This window comes from Archocentrus centrarchus, chromosome 13, assembly GCF_007364275.1.
Source record: "Archocentrus centrarchus isolate MPI-CPG fArcCen1 chromosome 13, fArcCen1, whole genome shotgun sequence".
Lineage (NCBI taxonomy): Eukaryota > Metazoa > Chordata > Actinopteri > Cichliformes > Cichlidae > Archocentrus > Archocentrus centrarchus.
Window position 1 is genome coordinate 29,831,009 of NC_044358.1, and position 16,789 is coordinate 29,847,797.

Genomic DNA, 16,789 nt, shown 5'->3' on the forward strand with positions numbered 1-16,789 from the left:
GGGAACACCCACTCGGGTTCTGCAAAGGCTCCTTACTAATGTACTGCCTTCCTTTTCTTTTTTAAATTTTCAGCTACTTAGTTTAACATAGTTACATGTACTCACAACCACTCTTAATTTTAAAATGAATTCATTTTTCCACGCAGATTGAGACAATAGGTGACGCCTACTGTGTGGCAGGAGGACTTCACAAGAAGGTTGATAGTCATGCAAAGCCAATTGCACACATGGCTCTGAAGATGATGGAACTGTCTGAGGAAGTGTTGACGCCTGATGGTAAACCAATCAAGGTGAGTTTTCATTCATTTTCCATCCTGGATGTCTTCTAATAATTTCATTTCAGTAACAGTGTCTGCTTATTATCTCCTACTCTGCATCCCTAACCTTTTTTTTTTCCTGCCATTTATCTATTCTTGGCATAGAAGGCTGTCTCCATCTGTACATGAATAAGCTACATACAGTTTGTCCTTGTACTCTTGTTTGTTTTGCATGCTACACCTGAGTCTGTACCTAAGTTTATGCATAAAGCTTCATGTGGGCATGTAATTGTACAGTTGTACAGTATTACTGAAAGGTAAAGTGTGTGTGTTGTTTGTTATCAAAATAACTTAAGCCAATCTGAATTTCTCATGTAAGTTTGTGGATGAGGTTGTTTGTTACTCCCTTTCCCAGGGAAGATATTGACATTCCCGACATTGTGGTTTCTATAACCGATTGCGATCAGTCAGTTACTTGCTGAGCTGAATCACAAATATCTTCCCGTATGCTCTCTGGTTATCAATTGTTACTACATGGCAGTTTTAACAATGCCTTTACTCATTGGCTACATGGCCCTGCATGCAATATAGTGCATGCAGTTGTTTCCCCATGAGCTTCATCAGTCTGATATTTTCCTTTTCTCTGATTCATCCACTTCTGACAACATGAAACCTTAATTTGTGTGCACCATTCACTGAGCTGCCACTGTGTTATGATAATGTTTTCTTAGCAAGTTTAGCTTGCAATCTTTATTTTTTATTAAGTGTCCTGTGCTTGTCATAAATCTATAATCATAAACAAGACTTTATGGGATTTTAATAGCAAACAGTACCAAAAGCAGATAGAAAGAAAACTGAAAAGATGATTATATTTTTGAAGATGTTTGTGGTGTCCATTAATTGCCAAGAGATTTTCTTGGCATATTACCACCCTTAAGCCAAGCACTGAAGGCTTTATTTAGAAGTCCTGTGAATTAGCCAGCTATTGTGAAGCTTTGGACTGCATGTTTAGTTTGAAAATTTCTTCAGCCAGTTAGCATTATTAACACAATAATTAAGATGCTCAGTGCCGTTCTTGAACAAGAAGCATATATGCAGTGCACATTTTAGTGATTTCAACATTTATGATAAAATATAGCCATGTGGTTCTATAGTCAATCTTTTTTATTTTAATGCAAAAAGGTTCCAACTTCAGTAGTGGGCTACTAGTGGGCTTTCTTTCCCTTTACGCCAGGTCTTATGCTTGAGTTTGTTGTATTTGACTGACATTATATTTGCATGTTGTTGTATTAAAGGAACATTTAATACAGTTTTGTTGCCAGAGGAATACAACATATATATCAGGGACAGTGGCCGAAGCTACAAGGTGGCCCCAAATGCTGACACTATTTACAAAGTTTATTGTGAACACAAAATCAGTTGAGTTCAACAGTGGAGTAAACACAAAGGAAGATCATGAAGAGTCTTTCCAATTGTTGTCGCGGCGACTCTGATGATTTCCTAGAGGGCAGGCAGGATTGAGACTGGGATTGGGAATGATTTTCGAGGAGGTTGGAGCAGAAGCCAGTCCAAGTGATGCAGGTGGGGGAATGGAGTGAAGGTCTCCGTAGCGAAGCCACTAAATAAAGACGGGCATGTTAGAAAGATACACAAACCTTTCAAAACTCAAGATGGCTGGAGAGCATTACCATGAGGGCTCTCCGGCAAAGACAGGAGGCTTGGACTGACTCTTAAATACAGGGGTGATTTGAGCAGAACAAGAAACAGGTGTGCAGGACTGCCAAGTGCCAGCCTCCAGCTCCACCCAGGAGAGGCAGAGAAACCCAGTGCACCCGTGTCCTGGAAGAAATGAGAGCACAGCATTGTGACAATATGGACAAAAGTATTTGTGCCACACATCTTAATCTTTGAATTGAGATGTTTCCAGTCCCATTGCCACAGACCTATAAAATCAAGCATTTAGCCATGCAAAACATTTGTGAAAGAGCGGGACGTTCTAAAGAGCTCAATAATTCTAATGAAGAATGTACTGAGCTTGAACACTGTCATGTAGATCATGAGAAAAAGAAAAAAAATGAGAATACATTTTTAAAAAATAGCTGTCACCTACGTTGCAGAAGGTGACTCTGCCTCCACACCAAAACACAAAAATGAGTACAGTTAGGGGTTAAAGTGGGATTTGGCAGGTGGAGGACTTGGACTGTGGTTGGTTGTAGTGGTTCAGTGTGGGGAAAAGACTCACTGCTCACAATAATTTCTATCCAGTAGATATTTTTTGTGTACAGGCTGTAATCAGGTGACCTGTGCTCTTTGTGGATTTACACAACTGAATTCAAGAAGATGTAGCCCAGCATTTTATGAGCTATCTTGACTGATTTCCATCCCCTACACTGACAATATGCTGTTTATACTGTCTTTAAACTAGACAGCATACAGTTGATATAAAGGTGGGATTCAGTGAATGAATCTAAGCATCATCAGCTTAAATTCAAACTCATCTTTGCTACACTTGATGTAACTCTGACCAGGAACAGCACAGCCACTGTGCATCAGTCCAACACAGAGTTTACTAAAAATTCATCACAGAACGACAAACTGACCTGTTTATCCTGCACTAAACTGCAGTATTTTCATGCAACCTTTCAATAACACAGTGTTAATATACCTCAGTTTGTTTTGCAGGACGTTTCACGATATGAAAAAATACTTCACATTATATACAGATCCAATATCTGATTTCAAAATTAAGACATTACCTGTAAGCTTCAGATTTCCAGTTTATCAGATTTCACTGTCAGTCCTTACCTTCAAATATAACCTCTCTTTTTCCTCTCCTGTCCTGTCTTTCCTGAATCTTTCTCCATGTCTGAGTGAGGCTGTCTCACTCTTTTCTTTCTCTGGGAAATACAGCAGCTGTACCTTTAGCTAGCACACACAAACACACGATGATATTGGTTCAGCTGTTAGAAATGTTGCATTTGAAATTACTTGCCACAAAACATTTTTTCCCCTTTATGTTAATTCTGTAGCACTAGTTACATGCTGAAGTACCACAACCACAACTTACGGACATCTGCAGGCAAATGTTGTTCGGGTTCATTCTGGCCCACTTTAACCCCTGAGTATAGTGCTATAAATGATCCATAATTGTTCTGGCTCATTGATCTCTTTTAATCCAATAAGCCCCAGTGACTGATACACCAATAGGATTGCCTTTTTTGGATTAGTTAATGTACTAGTGTTCCCTCCATTTGGGCACAAATCGGTTAGATGTTTGAAGGCGCAGTAACGTGAAATAAAAACTTTCCTCAGATGCGTTAAACCTAAAGTAACGAACCTGTTTTGAAAATGTAAGGAGTAAAAATACAGATATTTGTGAAAAAATGTAGGGAGTACAAGTAAAAAGTTGTCAGTAAAGAATAGATACCTGAAAATTCTACTTAAGTACAGTAACAAAGTATATATACTTCGTTACTTCCCACCTCTGCCAAGTACTGATACACACAGTGTGTAAAAGTCACCAACTCTCTGCTAACTCTGCAGAGATCCAAACTTCCTCTGGCATTAACATCAGCATAAAAACTGTGCGCTGGGATCTTCATGGCTTGGGTTTCCATGGCTGAGCAGTTCCTATAGTTGTAAAGTGTAAGTGGCCAAGTAGTTTTTTTTTCCATATAATATGAGTGTCTTGTTTATCAGCATCAATAAGACAATAATAGTGGGACTGGTGGAACTGTCCACTTTCCATCACTAGCTGTAGCTGGTGTTGTGAGTGCTGACCCATCATCAGATCATCAGCTACTATTGCTCAGATTCACAGTTACAAAATTAAAGTTAGTTTGTGGAAGTCTGACTGTACTTTAAAAAACCTTTTGAATGGCACATGGCTTCAAGGAAATAAGGGAAGGAAAGCTCCAGGAAATGATGAGTACAGTATATTACGTAGGAAAGGAAGGAACGAGTCATGAAGGAGCAAACCGAGTTTCAACCTCTCATGGTAATTTAGTGGAATAAAAAGGAAAGGGGAATGATTTATTTATGCCAATCCTTAGTCCAGTCACTCTGAAGGTCACCCAGTGCTCTTAGGATGCCAAAGTAGCTTTGCAGGCTTTGCTGTATTAAATCATATTACAGGGTGAGGTTTTATTTATTTATTTTTAAAGCTGGTAATGCTTTGATCTCTGTATTTTTCTCATTATAAACAACTAAAGAATTACAAAAAGTCCCAAATAACAAATATTGAGTACTGAGTACTTCTGGTTTAGTAACATTTTGGAAAACACAAGCTAAATTTGCCCTTTCCTTCAATGAAAAAAAAAAAAAAAGATATTTGTGACTTTTACACTTCAAAAACAACAAATGTAGAGAGCCGCAGACAAGAGATAAGTGAGGCTAAGATGGAGAAATGCTGAATAAAAGGCAGGATGCTGTTCTGTGTACTGCAGGCTCCTAACATTGTCCATCCGTCTTAAAATAGAAAGGCCTTGCCAAGCATTTTTGGCCTGCTCTCTTGCTCTTTCACTTTCTCTCCCTGTTTTCCCTCTTCCCTTCTTTATCTTTCTCCTCCTCCTCCTCTGCAGCCTGGCTAAAAACGCCCTTCTTTAATTTTACCTCTTCTTTCTTGCTTTACATCCCCAAATGTAGTCTTGTTCTGCGTTTCTGTGTTTTGCACTCTTTGTAATGCTCTCCTCCTTATCTCTCATCACTTTATGTTGGTATAAAGATATTCAACACTTCACCATGACAAATGCTGTTCAGTGAGTGCACTCAGCTTCAGCCAATGCTGCACTGTTATGCAAACTAACATGAGAGCTGTGAGAGAGGAGTGAGAGAAAATGTTTAGCCAGAGAGAAGACTGAGCAAGTGATCCAGTGACACAGAGAAATATATTGAGTGAGATGTCAAGAGAGATGCACGTATAGAAACCAAAACATTGTACTGTATGTTGTTGTTGTTTTTTAAAATCTATATTATCGCTTCACTTACAGACCTATACCATGATCTGTATGTATGTGTGTGCTTGTGTGTATGAGTGGGTGTATGAGTAGGTGAGCAGGTGTGGATGTGAGTGATGTAGTGCTTGTTGCCACTAATAGGAGCTGTGCCCAAACCTCAGCTCTGTTAGCTCTTTCTGAATGCAGGCTTGTATTCAAACAAAACAGTTATTATTCTTTTTATGTTATACATTCATAATTTAAATGATCCCTTTTTTGACTCATTCTCTGTAAGCCCTAGAGATGACTGTGTGGGAAAAGCTCAGTAGATCAGCAGTTTCAGAACCGTGCCACATTCAAAGTCACTTAATTCATCTTTCTTCTTCATTCTGATGCTCAGTTTGAACTTCAGTGGGTCATCTTGACCATGTCTACATGTCTAAATGCACTGAGTTGCTGCCATGTGATTGCTTGTTTAGATATTTGCTCTCAAGAGCAGTTAAACAGATGTACCTAATAAAGTTTCTGTTTTTATTCACATTTTACGCAGCTTTCTCACATTTCTGGAAATAGTGTTGTACTCTTACTCCCATACAGGTTACATGTAAAAAGATTATAATTACTACATTATAAGCATTAATGCATCAACAATGCAGGAAATCTAATGATTATATTAGTTATCGGATAACTCATTATATTGGTGGCTATAGCCATTGTTAACAATTGCTAATTAATAATAAATTCAACTTTAGTAGTATTTTTCTGTTTTTACAAAAAAGATTAAAATGATAATGCTATAATTCATCTTGCATTGCCATTAGTTTGTGCAATATAAAACTTCTTTCTGAATTATATATTTCATTATATTTTCATTATGTAATGTATCATAGCTCATAAGAGAGAGTACAGTTTTGTGATTAATACCACCAGCCCCACACTCCACCCCGCCTGCCTGCTTATCCATTCTATAAAACTTGACAATGACCGTCCAATTAGTAAAAATTATCATGTATTAAATATAAAGCGCTACCTGTTAGGGATTAATCTGTTAGGAATTAACCTCTAACAGGCAATGTTTTTTTTTTTCAGTTTTAAAGTCTAAAAAATGGTTTCTCCTGTTCTTATTTTTTTCCTCAGAGCACATGGCAGCATCATTCAGATTGCTTCTTTTGTCTCACCAACAATCGAAAGCCCAAGACATCCAGTTTTACAATAGAATAAAGGGATCCAGCGTGTTCCTTGAGATGTTTGACTTTTTTGATGATTGACTAATAAACTAACTCTTTCAGAATTAAAAATCTGGCTTACCTTTGCTTGAGTATTGCTGTAGTTGCATTTACATGTACAGCTCTCATTTTCTTAGGCACATATAGCAAAAATTATGTAGCCTAACACAGTGGTCCTGCCAACATGAAGGTAGTACCTGTTTTTTGTTGAAACTGTTTAGGTGCTTAGATTCAGATAAGGTTGTAGGGTCTATACCTTAGAAAGCAAACAATCCTGAGATGACTAAAGTTATATAAATGAAACTGAATTGGGCTTGACTCTTTTGGAGAGTGTGTGTTGTAGTACTAGAGTACTACATATATTGTGTTTTCCTTTCTGATATTTTCTCTATCATTAAGGCAGTTACCTTAAATTAGTTTTAACTCAGTGAAACTTACAAACTGGTGAATGAGTGTATGAGAAATAGCATTCACTCTGTAACAACAACTCCCTCATCTCTGTGTCTACCTGTCTGTCTCTGTCTTTGTGTTTCTGTCAGCTTGGCCAGAGGCTAGAACGCGATTGGTCGCCTGTGCTGCTGCACCATTTGCTCTTTGGCTCATTGAAGGCCATGTGCTATGGATGCTGACTCACAATGAAAAGGGAGGGGAAGAGTGTATGAGTTTTTACCGTGTCTGTGTTTTGAGACTGAGAAAGAAAGAGAAATGTGGGCGCTGGATGTAGATTTGTTTGTGTGTGTGTATGTGTGTGTGTGTGTCTGTGTGTGTCTGTGAGTGCTTGTCTGTTGTAGAGACTGACAAGTACATGGCCATCTGTAAGCAGTTAAGCTACAAAAATAGGTCATACTAGTGCACTTAGCAGCACCTTTCTCCTGTGCTTTCTGTCTCTCTCATTTCCTTTGTCTCTCCTCCTGTGCTGTCAAGGTGTTGCTATCTAATAATAGGTTTATTTTGTCTCCCTCTCCATTGTCTTTCAATCTGTCTTTGCTCCTTCTCTCTCGCTACCCCACTCACTTGTTGTTGCTATGACTACCATGCACTGTGTTGGAATGCACTGTGTGGCATTGATTACAAAGGTGAGGAGACGCTCAAACAGATCATTAGAAATCTACCGGGTTGTACCAGAGGCATTATGAAGCACCTTGAATAGAAATCTACGGAAGCATCTGGCAACACCCTAAAGGGTGGATGTCCCACTCCTGCCTTCAAAGAGCCAATCAGCAGCTAAACCAGAAAACATATCAGCCAATCATGCTGTTGCAATGATGCAACAAGCGAGATTCACAACAGCAGAGTGGCTGCCGTATCTCCTCGTTATTGTAGTAAAGATGTAAGTGTAAATAGCAAATGTCCTGGCTAACTGTGTCAATAATCTGAATTGGGATGGCAGCATGTGCTGTGATGGGATGAGCCAGCGATATTAATGGTGTTGGCCCTCAGGATTTTACAGTTTACAATCATTCCAGGTTATTAGATAGAAAAATAGAAAAATAATAGCTTAAGCTATATCCAAGGTAAAAAGCAAATAAGCAAAAAATATGTGACAAACAGTTTTGAGTGAATTCCACTTACAAACAGCTAGATAGATAGGAGTGAGTAAGGCCTCAGTCATAGAGCCCTAGAGACCAGCTGGTAATCACATGGCAACCTCCGGTCTCTTGGGAAAAATGTGTATTCCCCAACCAGCTGACAAGTTGTTGCTGAATATTGCTGGCTATTGTTGTAAAGAGGGTGACATCCTTGTCATTGCTTTTGTAGTTTGCATGGAAGACACAGGTTTGTCTACAACAGTGATTCTCAAATCCAGGCCTCATGGCCCAGTGTCCTGCAGGTTTTAGATGTGTCCCGTATCCAACACACCTGAATCAAATATAGAAGTCATTAGCAGGACTCTGGAGAACTTGACTGCATACTGAGGAGGTAATTCAGCCATTTGATTTGGGTGTGTTGGATCAGGGACACATCTAAAACCTGCAGGACACTGGGCCACGAGGCCTAGATTTGAGAATCACTGGTCTACAAACACTCACCAAGAAGTTGTGATGGTTGGAAAAAGTGTGGCGCCAATGTGAAACAGAGAGCATTCGCTTTCAGAGTAAAGGTTGTCCCTTACTGCTGCAAGCAACGGGTTGCAAAAGGCAAAATTTGAACTTTGAAGGCAAACTCTCCATTTTCTGATTTCTGCCTTCCATGCAAATTACAGGCGACTGTGGCAATGCGCAAGAGACAAAAGGAATTGTAAGGAGGTTTTTGGTGCAGCACCATATACTAACCATATACTGTACCAATTTTACTACACTTTTGATCACTTGAGTTGTTTTGGACAATATATAGTTCTCAAGGTCTTTCCAAAATGTGCATTACCAAGATTGCTGCTGAGTGTTGAGACTTGATTATAAAGAGATGGTTCTTGGTTCAACTGGCTTTTGTGGGGAGTGTGTGTATGCAAAGACAGACACACATACACACCCCTACAATGACTTTCCACCAAGTAGTAGAAATAAATGGTCAGTTGAGTGACCATGTATTGCAGTGATGGCCAGATAGCTTTCACTCCAGCCTCCAGCTATTTATAGATTCTTGCTTCAGCCAGATTATAATATGAACACCGTGTTGCTGCCATGCGTCTGTTACCAAGTGGAGATGGAATCAATTATTTATTTGATTAATTTCCCTCTCATACTCGTGCTATTTTAAGATTTTCATCTCTCTAAAAATCTGCTACCACAGGATATCAGATTAGATAATAACATCCACACTAATATGGAAGTATGATTACCACAATACAGTTTCCATTTATCGGATCAATGCACACAAGATAGCCTTTGTACTACAGGATAGGCAGCACATGAATTAATGGCATCAGCTCGGTTCAGCAGGGAAATCTAATTTATGAGCATTCATAACAGTGGCAGGTTTGTTTACTCATTTTAGGGGCAAGGTTAAGTTCAGTTTGGGCACAATTCATATCATTTTGCTCTGAACTTTGATGCGGATGATAATATTCTTTGGACTGTAAACAGACTGAAGCAAAGCAGCTGTATAACTTCCATTTTCATGCCGTGCATGTGTGTTTCCATGATGTGTGCATGAAATCTTGTTTAAACTGTTTTTTTTCCCTTCTTTTTAAAAAAATCTGCTATATAGCCATTGCTCTAATATGTCTCTTTTTTCTTCTCCCACCACCTTCTTCTTTCTTTCCTTTCTCTCTTAGCTAAGGATAGGCATTCACACAGGCTCGGTGCTGGCAGGCGTGGTCGGGGTTAAAATGCCACGTTATTGCTTGTTTGGGAACAATGTGACGCTTGCCAGCAAGTTTGAATCGGGAAGCCATCCCAGGTGTATCAATGTTAGTCCCACAACGTATCTGTAAGTATCTCTGCTAAATGTTACATACAAATGCATTGCATTGATCTTTTTGACCATGTGGTGTATACAGAGAAATGTTACATGCAGTACATTAGGCTATAAAAATATACACCCTCACAGACCTTTTATTTGGTGTTACTGTTTTAGTGCGACTCATTATTCTATCACATAGTGTGATGCTTTTTGTATTCAAATACATTTTTACTTGACCTCTGTTTTATGCATTTTAATCACACTTCTCTCATTATCTTCTCTTTTCAACAGACTGCTGAAAGACGACCGCTCTTTTTCATTTGTCCCTCGTTCAAGGCTGGACCTCCCAGAGAATTTTCCCAAAGAGATCCCAGGGACTTGTTACTTCCTGGAGGCGGGGACATCCCACAGCCACGCCTCGCTGACCAGCTCTCGCTCCGCTCCTCCTGCCTCTATGAGGAAAGTCTCCTACAGTATTGGGACCATGTTTCTAAGAGAAACAAGTTTGTAGAGCCCATACGCAGACCAGGTTACACAGTTAATTATTATGTCAGTGACTGGATTTGAACTTGTGCAGGAAACCAATTACACAGATCTTTGGATATGCAAATGCATTATTTAAGAAAGACTTTGATTCAGACCTGTGGGATGGCCTGTATGAATGGAACTTAGAAAAGACTTTCATCATAAGTGAAAAAGAACAACATGCCCTCGTCTCCCCTCAGCAAGGGAGATACGGTTCAAAAGACTTAAGGAACAGCTACTGCGCTAGTCTCACATGGACCCTCCCCCAGGGAAGTGTACTGATGGAATCAATTAGCAGAGAAACCTTAATATAAAACTTCATGATCTAGGTGGATTCCTCAGCTCCAGAGCTGGTATATATCTCTCTTTCTCTGACCTGTGTCTAAACATGGGAATGCTTGGGAAAAGCCTGGAGAGACCAAAAACATGACCGGCGTTGCACTCAATAGTAATGGAACTGCTTAAATTGAACAAATCCAATTTCCATTAACAAACTGGGCCCTGAGGATAAACTCGGATGAATTTTTGCAAGATGGCAACATCGCCATAAATGTTTGCTGTGCATCATGGCCTCTATTACAAGGAAGACCACACATGGATAACAACACAGCACCCCTTCCTCTCCTTGCAGCTGTCCCTATATAATGTCATGCTTTACCAAACATACTTCTAACAACTGCTGCGTGTTATATTAGAAAGCATCAACGTAGGACCAGTGGGTTGTGGTGAGGAGTTACAAATGAGAGGCGCAAACGAGAAGATTTAGGGATCATCTGAGGACAAAAGCAAAAAAACCCACAAGTATTAGGTTGATCTTAGAATCTTGTCTGCTTCTAACCCACTGAAAACTATTACCAACCCAAGTCCAACCATTTCATTGCATATTTTATGTATAGGTCTGAAAATTATTCCCAGCTCAGTGCCTTTTTATTGCTCAAATCTGGACAAATATAAGATGAATTGAATTAAAATATTTGAAAAAAAACAAAACAAAAAAAACAACCTAACTTATAAAACACAGGGATTGCTTAATTTATCTCATGTTTTAAGATGTGTTATGACTTTTTTTTAAAAATGGTGAATCACGTGAAAGGGAGAATGATGTGTGCCAATGGTTTTAAACCACATTTGAATTTGTTGTGCATTTCATTTTTGAATAGTAATGAATGGCTGGTAATCAAGCCTTCCTTAAAGATTACAATTCAGATATTTTGAATTTGTATTCACCTGATTATGTCCAGATCCAATATTACACACTAAATAGTACTTATAATGCAGTACTGTGCCAACTTATACACTTAGTCATAGTATGCATACTTTACACAGTTCACATTTACACACATAACCTGTTTTAACTGCATTTAATTTTAATATACAGTATACAGTTCTATACTAGCCCCATGCAGGTGTAACTACCAGGTTTCAGATTAAGTAGTAGTCTTGAGTATGATTTGCTCAAGAAAATCAAGTGATGTCAAGCAAATTCATCTGTGAGATTCTTCATAAATGTTCATCATGCAGCAGGAACTGAAGATTTGAAGATGGATAGTCTGTTTATTTGATGGACTGGGCACATTTGGTTATTATTTTACAGTTTTATGAGTTATTCTACAGTGCTGCCATTGTTCTTAATCAGTCAAGTAAAAATCAAATGTGTTTATATCAGATGTTTAATGGTTGACTAGGAATAAAAAATTATAGTAGGGGTATTAGTTTCCATTATATAGAATATTTGATGTTAATTGAAATATTTTTATTATGATATAAAGTGAACAGAGACAACATCCTAAATGAAATTATTACTAATGGTGAAAAAAAAAAATCTTGCAAAAGATCTTGGTTACATAAATTCAAATGAGTGGTACTCATTGTTGATGCTGTTTTTCTTGGTGTTAAAAAAAAAAGAAAAAAAAAGTGTTTTCTTTTGGTGGTGACAGCATCACATTATGGCTCAAGTTGCTTAAAAACTAACTTCATAACTAAACTGATAATAACAGCTCATCCAAGAGGAAAATACAGTTCTGGTTTACTCCAGCACCGATTATAATTCATAATTATAATATGAATAGGATGTTGCAAGTTCACGACACGTTGCCAAATGATATTCTTGTTGCTTGAATCCAATGAGATCAAATAAAAAGGTGCCAATTTTACATTTAGACACACCAGCACACCAGGTTTTGTTCCTGCTTCCTGTATTTTGATGGCTCACTGACGCTAGCAGGGAGGGAGGACAGTGGCTGTAAAAAAGACCTCAAACAAAATCAATAGACGAAATTTCATAAAAAACAAATACCTTATTTTTGCCCTCAAATTAGACTTTCACCAGCATAACTATGTATTGTTTCACACTGGAGGAAATGATGTTAGGAGGGGATTTCCTTTTGAACTGCCACTGTTTGAGTCTCAGATGGCAGTAGCATTAGAAAGCCAGAACGGCTTGCACATGTGGATCGTGTTCTGTAAAGGTTCACAGAAAATGTAAGTATAATTTCAGAATTTTTTTTTTCGCATACACGCCGCAGTCTTATCCACGTTTCCTGCTAACAAAAATACTAATATAACCATTTTTCTAAATTGCAAACTATGCAGTAGAGTGCTTAAATTGGCTAGACAATAAATACATCAGTCAAACATATGGAAGTGTAGCTTTCTTGCCTATAAAGAATATTACAAATTGCAAACACAAAGAAAAAAATATTCATTAACTTGAAACTAGGTGCCATTGCTTAGTGGGACAGCTTTGTACTCTTAAGCTTAGAGAGATTATCTTCATTTAACAACAGCTTTCAACTTAAAATTAAGTCAGTAGATTATTTTGTGTAGGGTGTGGCTACACATTTTAGAAGACAGCATAATATTTGTCATCTTTGTGGCAATAAAGTGAAAAAATCTTTCCGGATCCATCGAGTCATTTTGTGTGATATATAGAGAACCAGAATCTGCAGTAACCATCTGAGGCATCAGCAAAACATGTATCCTGCATATGTATACATTAATGGTTCAGAAATTTCTGTTTACATAAATGTTGTCACTATCACAGAAAAGTAACTTGTGCATGAGACAAACATGTTTCATCAGGTCTTCCAAAAGTGAGGGAAGTCTGTCTTTAATGCCAGCGAAAGTAAAAATCTTTGCTTGACCATAAAGTTTAATTTCACAAACATTTGAGGCAAGAAAGTGGCACCTCAAGTGTCTTTAAATTTTATATAAAATCTTGTATTATCAGTGCATTCGATATTGCGAGGACACAACCACCGGATTGTATCCACCAGAAAAATGAATTACCTTAAGGGTCTCACAGGTTAGGTGGACCACTGTTAAGTGTATTTGACAGCTGTGTTACTGAGCCTGAGGAGAAGTTTTTGCAGGGCAGGCTTTCGCATACAGCTGTCATCCTGGCGATAATGCATAGATGAATTAATGTATACTTGATAAATCTACTGTAGCATAAATGTAGAGTGGCGTCATTTTGCACTTGACTTCAGCAGTGCCTAAATTTTGCTGGTGGGCTAAATAAAGGACGTTACACCAGCATTACACCCACACAACTTGTGTCCAGTGCTCACGTCTCCAAGTCTGTAAATTCTTGGCATAATAATAAACGTTTGGCCTGCTCTAACAAGTCTGTTTAGATGCAGAGGTGTTGCAGGTGCTGGTTCTCTACAGTGCTACTCCACTACACTGCAGTGCAAGTCAGTGACTTACTCATACACAGGCATACTTTAAGGTAACAATGGCAATACAGCTGAGCTATAGTGTATAAGTTGTGTTAAATAATGAACGTGAACAAATGTTGTTAAGGAAGTGTGTGAGGGTTCAGAGTCCGGTGAGACAAAGCCAAATACATCCATGACTTCTCTAGCTGTTGTCTGTTTGCCTGTGTGAGTTTGTGTGTGTGTGTGTGTGTGTATATCAGACAATATGAGATCATACAAACCCCATTTAGTATCAAAATCTGGACAAGTGAGATTATTTAATATATTCCAGCTGGAAAAAACAAAATTGAAATTGTATTACAATTATTTTGCAGTTTTTTTTTTTGGTGGGGGGGGGGGGGGGGGTGTGAATTGCAGCAAAAGAAGAATCTCTGCTTCGTTGTCCTTATTTTTCTACTTCAGCTTTATACTTTCTGTCATTATGTTTGGTCAATCTAAAGGCAGGCTGGTTTTCACAACACGCCACTGTCCCACAAAATCTACACACCCTGTCTTCTTTTTTTTCAAGAACTTAAAAAAAATATAGACACTTTTGTTACTTTTTCATTCTGTGTTTTACTTTAAATGATTTTGTTTGATGATGCATTTATGAAACATTTTCTTTGAATTAGCACGACAATGCCATTTTTTAATAGAAGAATAAAGTTGCTCTGTTTTTTGCAGGACATTGTTATATACTGTCTTGTTGCCAAGATCAGCTTCATCCCCACTGACTTACAGTACAGAGAGTCAAAGATGATGGGAAACCGGTCTTTATTTGTTTTAATGGCCTAGTTTTAACAACAGAAACACATAGGGGTTGATGCTCGGGTCCGTTGAAAGATGCGCATGTCTCCAACCTTCAAAGAAATTGTAGCTTCCATAGGTTAATTTAACACTAATTAATTATTAAATAATTCCTTCCTTTGAGAACCACATTCAGAAAAAAAAAAAAAAATCTGCGGAGGCTTTTGTACATTGGTGTTTGATGTTGTAAACATAGCAAACCGGCTCTGGACATGAACCCTGTTTGACTCTGTTGTTGGAATTAGGCGTGTACTGTACATGGGAGGGGCATGATGACAACTGTTGGTTTCTGACTGACATTAAGGGCACATCTTCTGTCTTATATGATGTAAATAAAAAACACACCAAGTATCTTTAATAAGGAATGAAGCCTGTGGCTGTTACTGTGAATGCATGTGATGAAAAGATGTGACAATGAGTGTGTGAGACAGTGTTTGCATTTGTCTTTGATGAAAATCAAAAACTGTTACATAGGTTCTCATATTAGTGTACATAATAATAATAATGATAATTTGAATATTTATTATTATTATTATTATTATTATAATACCAAATTTGACAAAACTGACAAAAACTAAAAATGAAGTCATTTGCTTTTATTTAGCTGTATCGATATTGCTCATGGTATTATTGTTTCAAATCAATAGTCGCAGTGGGGAAACGGTTACAGATGGCTATTGATCATTATGCCACATGAATCAGTCATCAGCAAAATCACAGTTTTTTGGACACTTTAATCATCTTACTTTGAATTCCCCTCCTTGTGTCCAGCTTTTCAGGTGCTGTTCTTCAGTTTCATGTTATGTGATGGCTTGCTGTCCACATGTGAGTGTATTTTGAGCACTGGTGGCCTCAGTTTAGAGTTCGTGTGAACATCTTATGGCCAGTCTCAGATATTAACTTGTTTCTTTGAGAAAAGAGATGTTCAAGGGTTAAACATTTACATATAATTCTGACAGACGCATGAATGGCAGGTTTAAAATGAGATTAACTTATTCTTTGAAGCCCTTAGCGTTTTGGCTGTTGCCATCTTGGGTTTTTTTAAAAGTGGAAATGACAAGTAAGAGGTGGATCTCACCGAGAACCAGGACAACATGCACACCCCTGTGGAAAGTGTTCGGTGAGGTCATAACTGAAGCAAGCAGTAGCATAATTTTCTCATACACTTCTGTATACATTCAACTTGTGCCGACAGAGAAGTTGCCTCCTGCTGGCCATTAGAAAGGATTCAAGTTTAAGCCACTGTTGCAATGATTTCACCTTGCATGCCTGAAGACAGCACGTTTATTTATTTATTATATTTAGTGTGCAATGGGGGGAATAATTGTTTGCTCCTCCAAATTTGTACGTTTCTTCACATCCAAAGATAACCAGCAGTCTCAAATTTTTTTTATGGTAGCTTCATTTTAGTGGAGAGAGTCAGAATGTCAACCAAAAATCCAGAAAAAACGTTACATAAAAGTTATAAATTAATTTGCATGTCATTAAGTGAAATAAGTATTTGATCCCAAAGCGAATCATGACTTAGTACTTGGTGGAGAAACCCCTTGCTGGCAAGCACTGCGGTAAGATGTTTCTTTTAGTTGGTCACCAGGTTTACACACACCTCAGGAGGGATTTTGGCCCACTCCTCTTTACAGAAACTCTCTAAATCCTTTAAGTTTCTTGGCTGCTGCTTGGCAACCTGACGCTTCAGCTCCATCCACTGATTTTCTATAGGACTGATGTCTGGAGACTGGCTAGACCACTCTGTGACCTTGATGTGCTTCTTCTTTAGCCACTCCTTTTTTGCCTTGCCAGCATGTTTTGGGTCATTGTCATGCTGGATGACCCATCCATCTTCAGTGTTCTGGCTGAAGGAAGGAGGTTCTCGACCAAGATTTTATGGTTCATTTTGTTGTCCATTGGCCCCCCAGTGCAGTGAAGTTGCCGTCTACCCTTAGCAGAAAAACACCCCCAAAGCATAATGTTTCCACCTCCGTGCTTGACTGGGAGCTGGT

At 38.3% G+C, this 16,789-nt stretch overlaps 1 protein-coding gene across 1 annotated transcript in view; it reads left to right on the top strand.

The window, feature by feature from the left end:
• Positions 1 to 10,525, top strand: part of gucy1a2 (guanylate cyclase 1, soluble, alpha 2) — a 44,312-nt gene extending 33,787 nt beyond the window's left edge. Inside the window, exons 7-9 of the mRNA XM_030745046.1 lie at positions 147 to 290; positions 9,632 to 9,786; positions 10,051 to 10,525. Coding sequence (XP_030600906.1) covers positions 147 to 290; positions 9,632 to 9,786; positions 10,051 to 10,270 — 519 coding nt within the window. The 3' untranslated portion in view covers positions 10,271 to 10,525. The remainder of the gene's footprint in view (positions 1 to 146; positions 291 to 9,631; positions 9,787 to 10,050) is intronic.
• Positions 10,526 to 16,789: the final 6,264 nt, after the last annotated feature.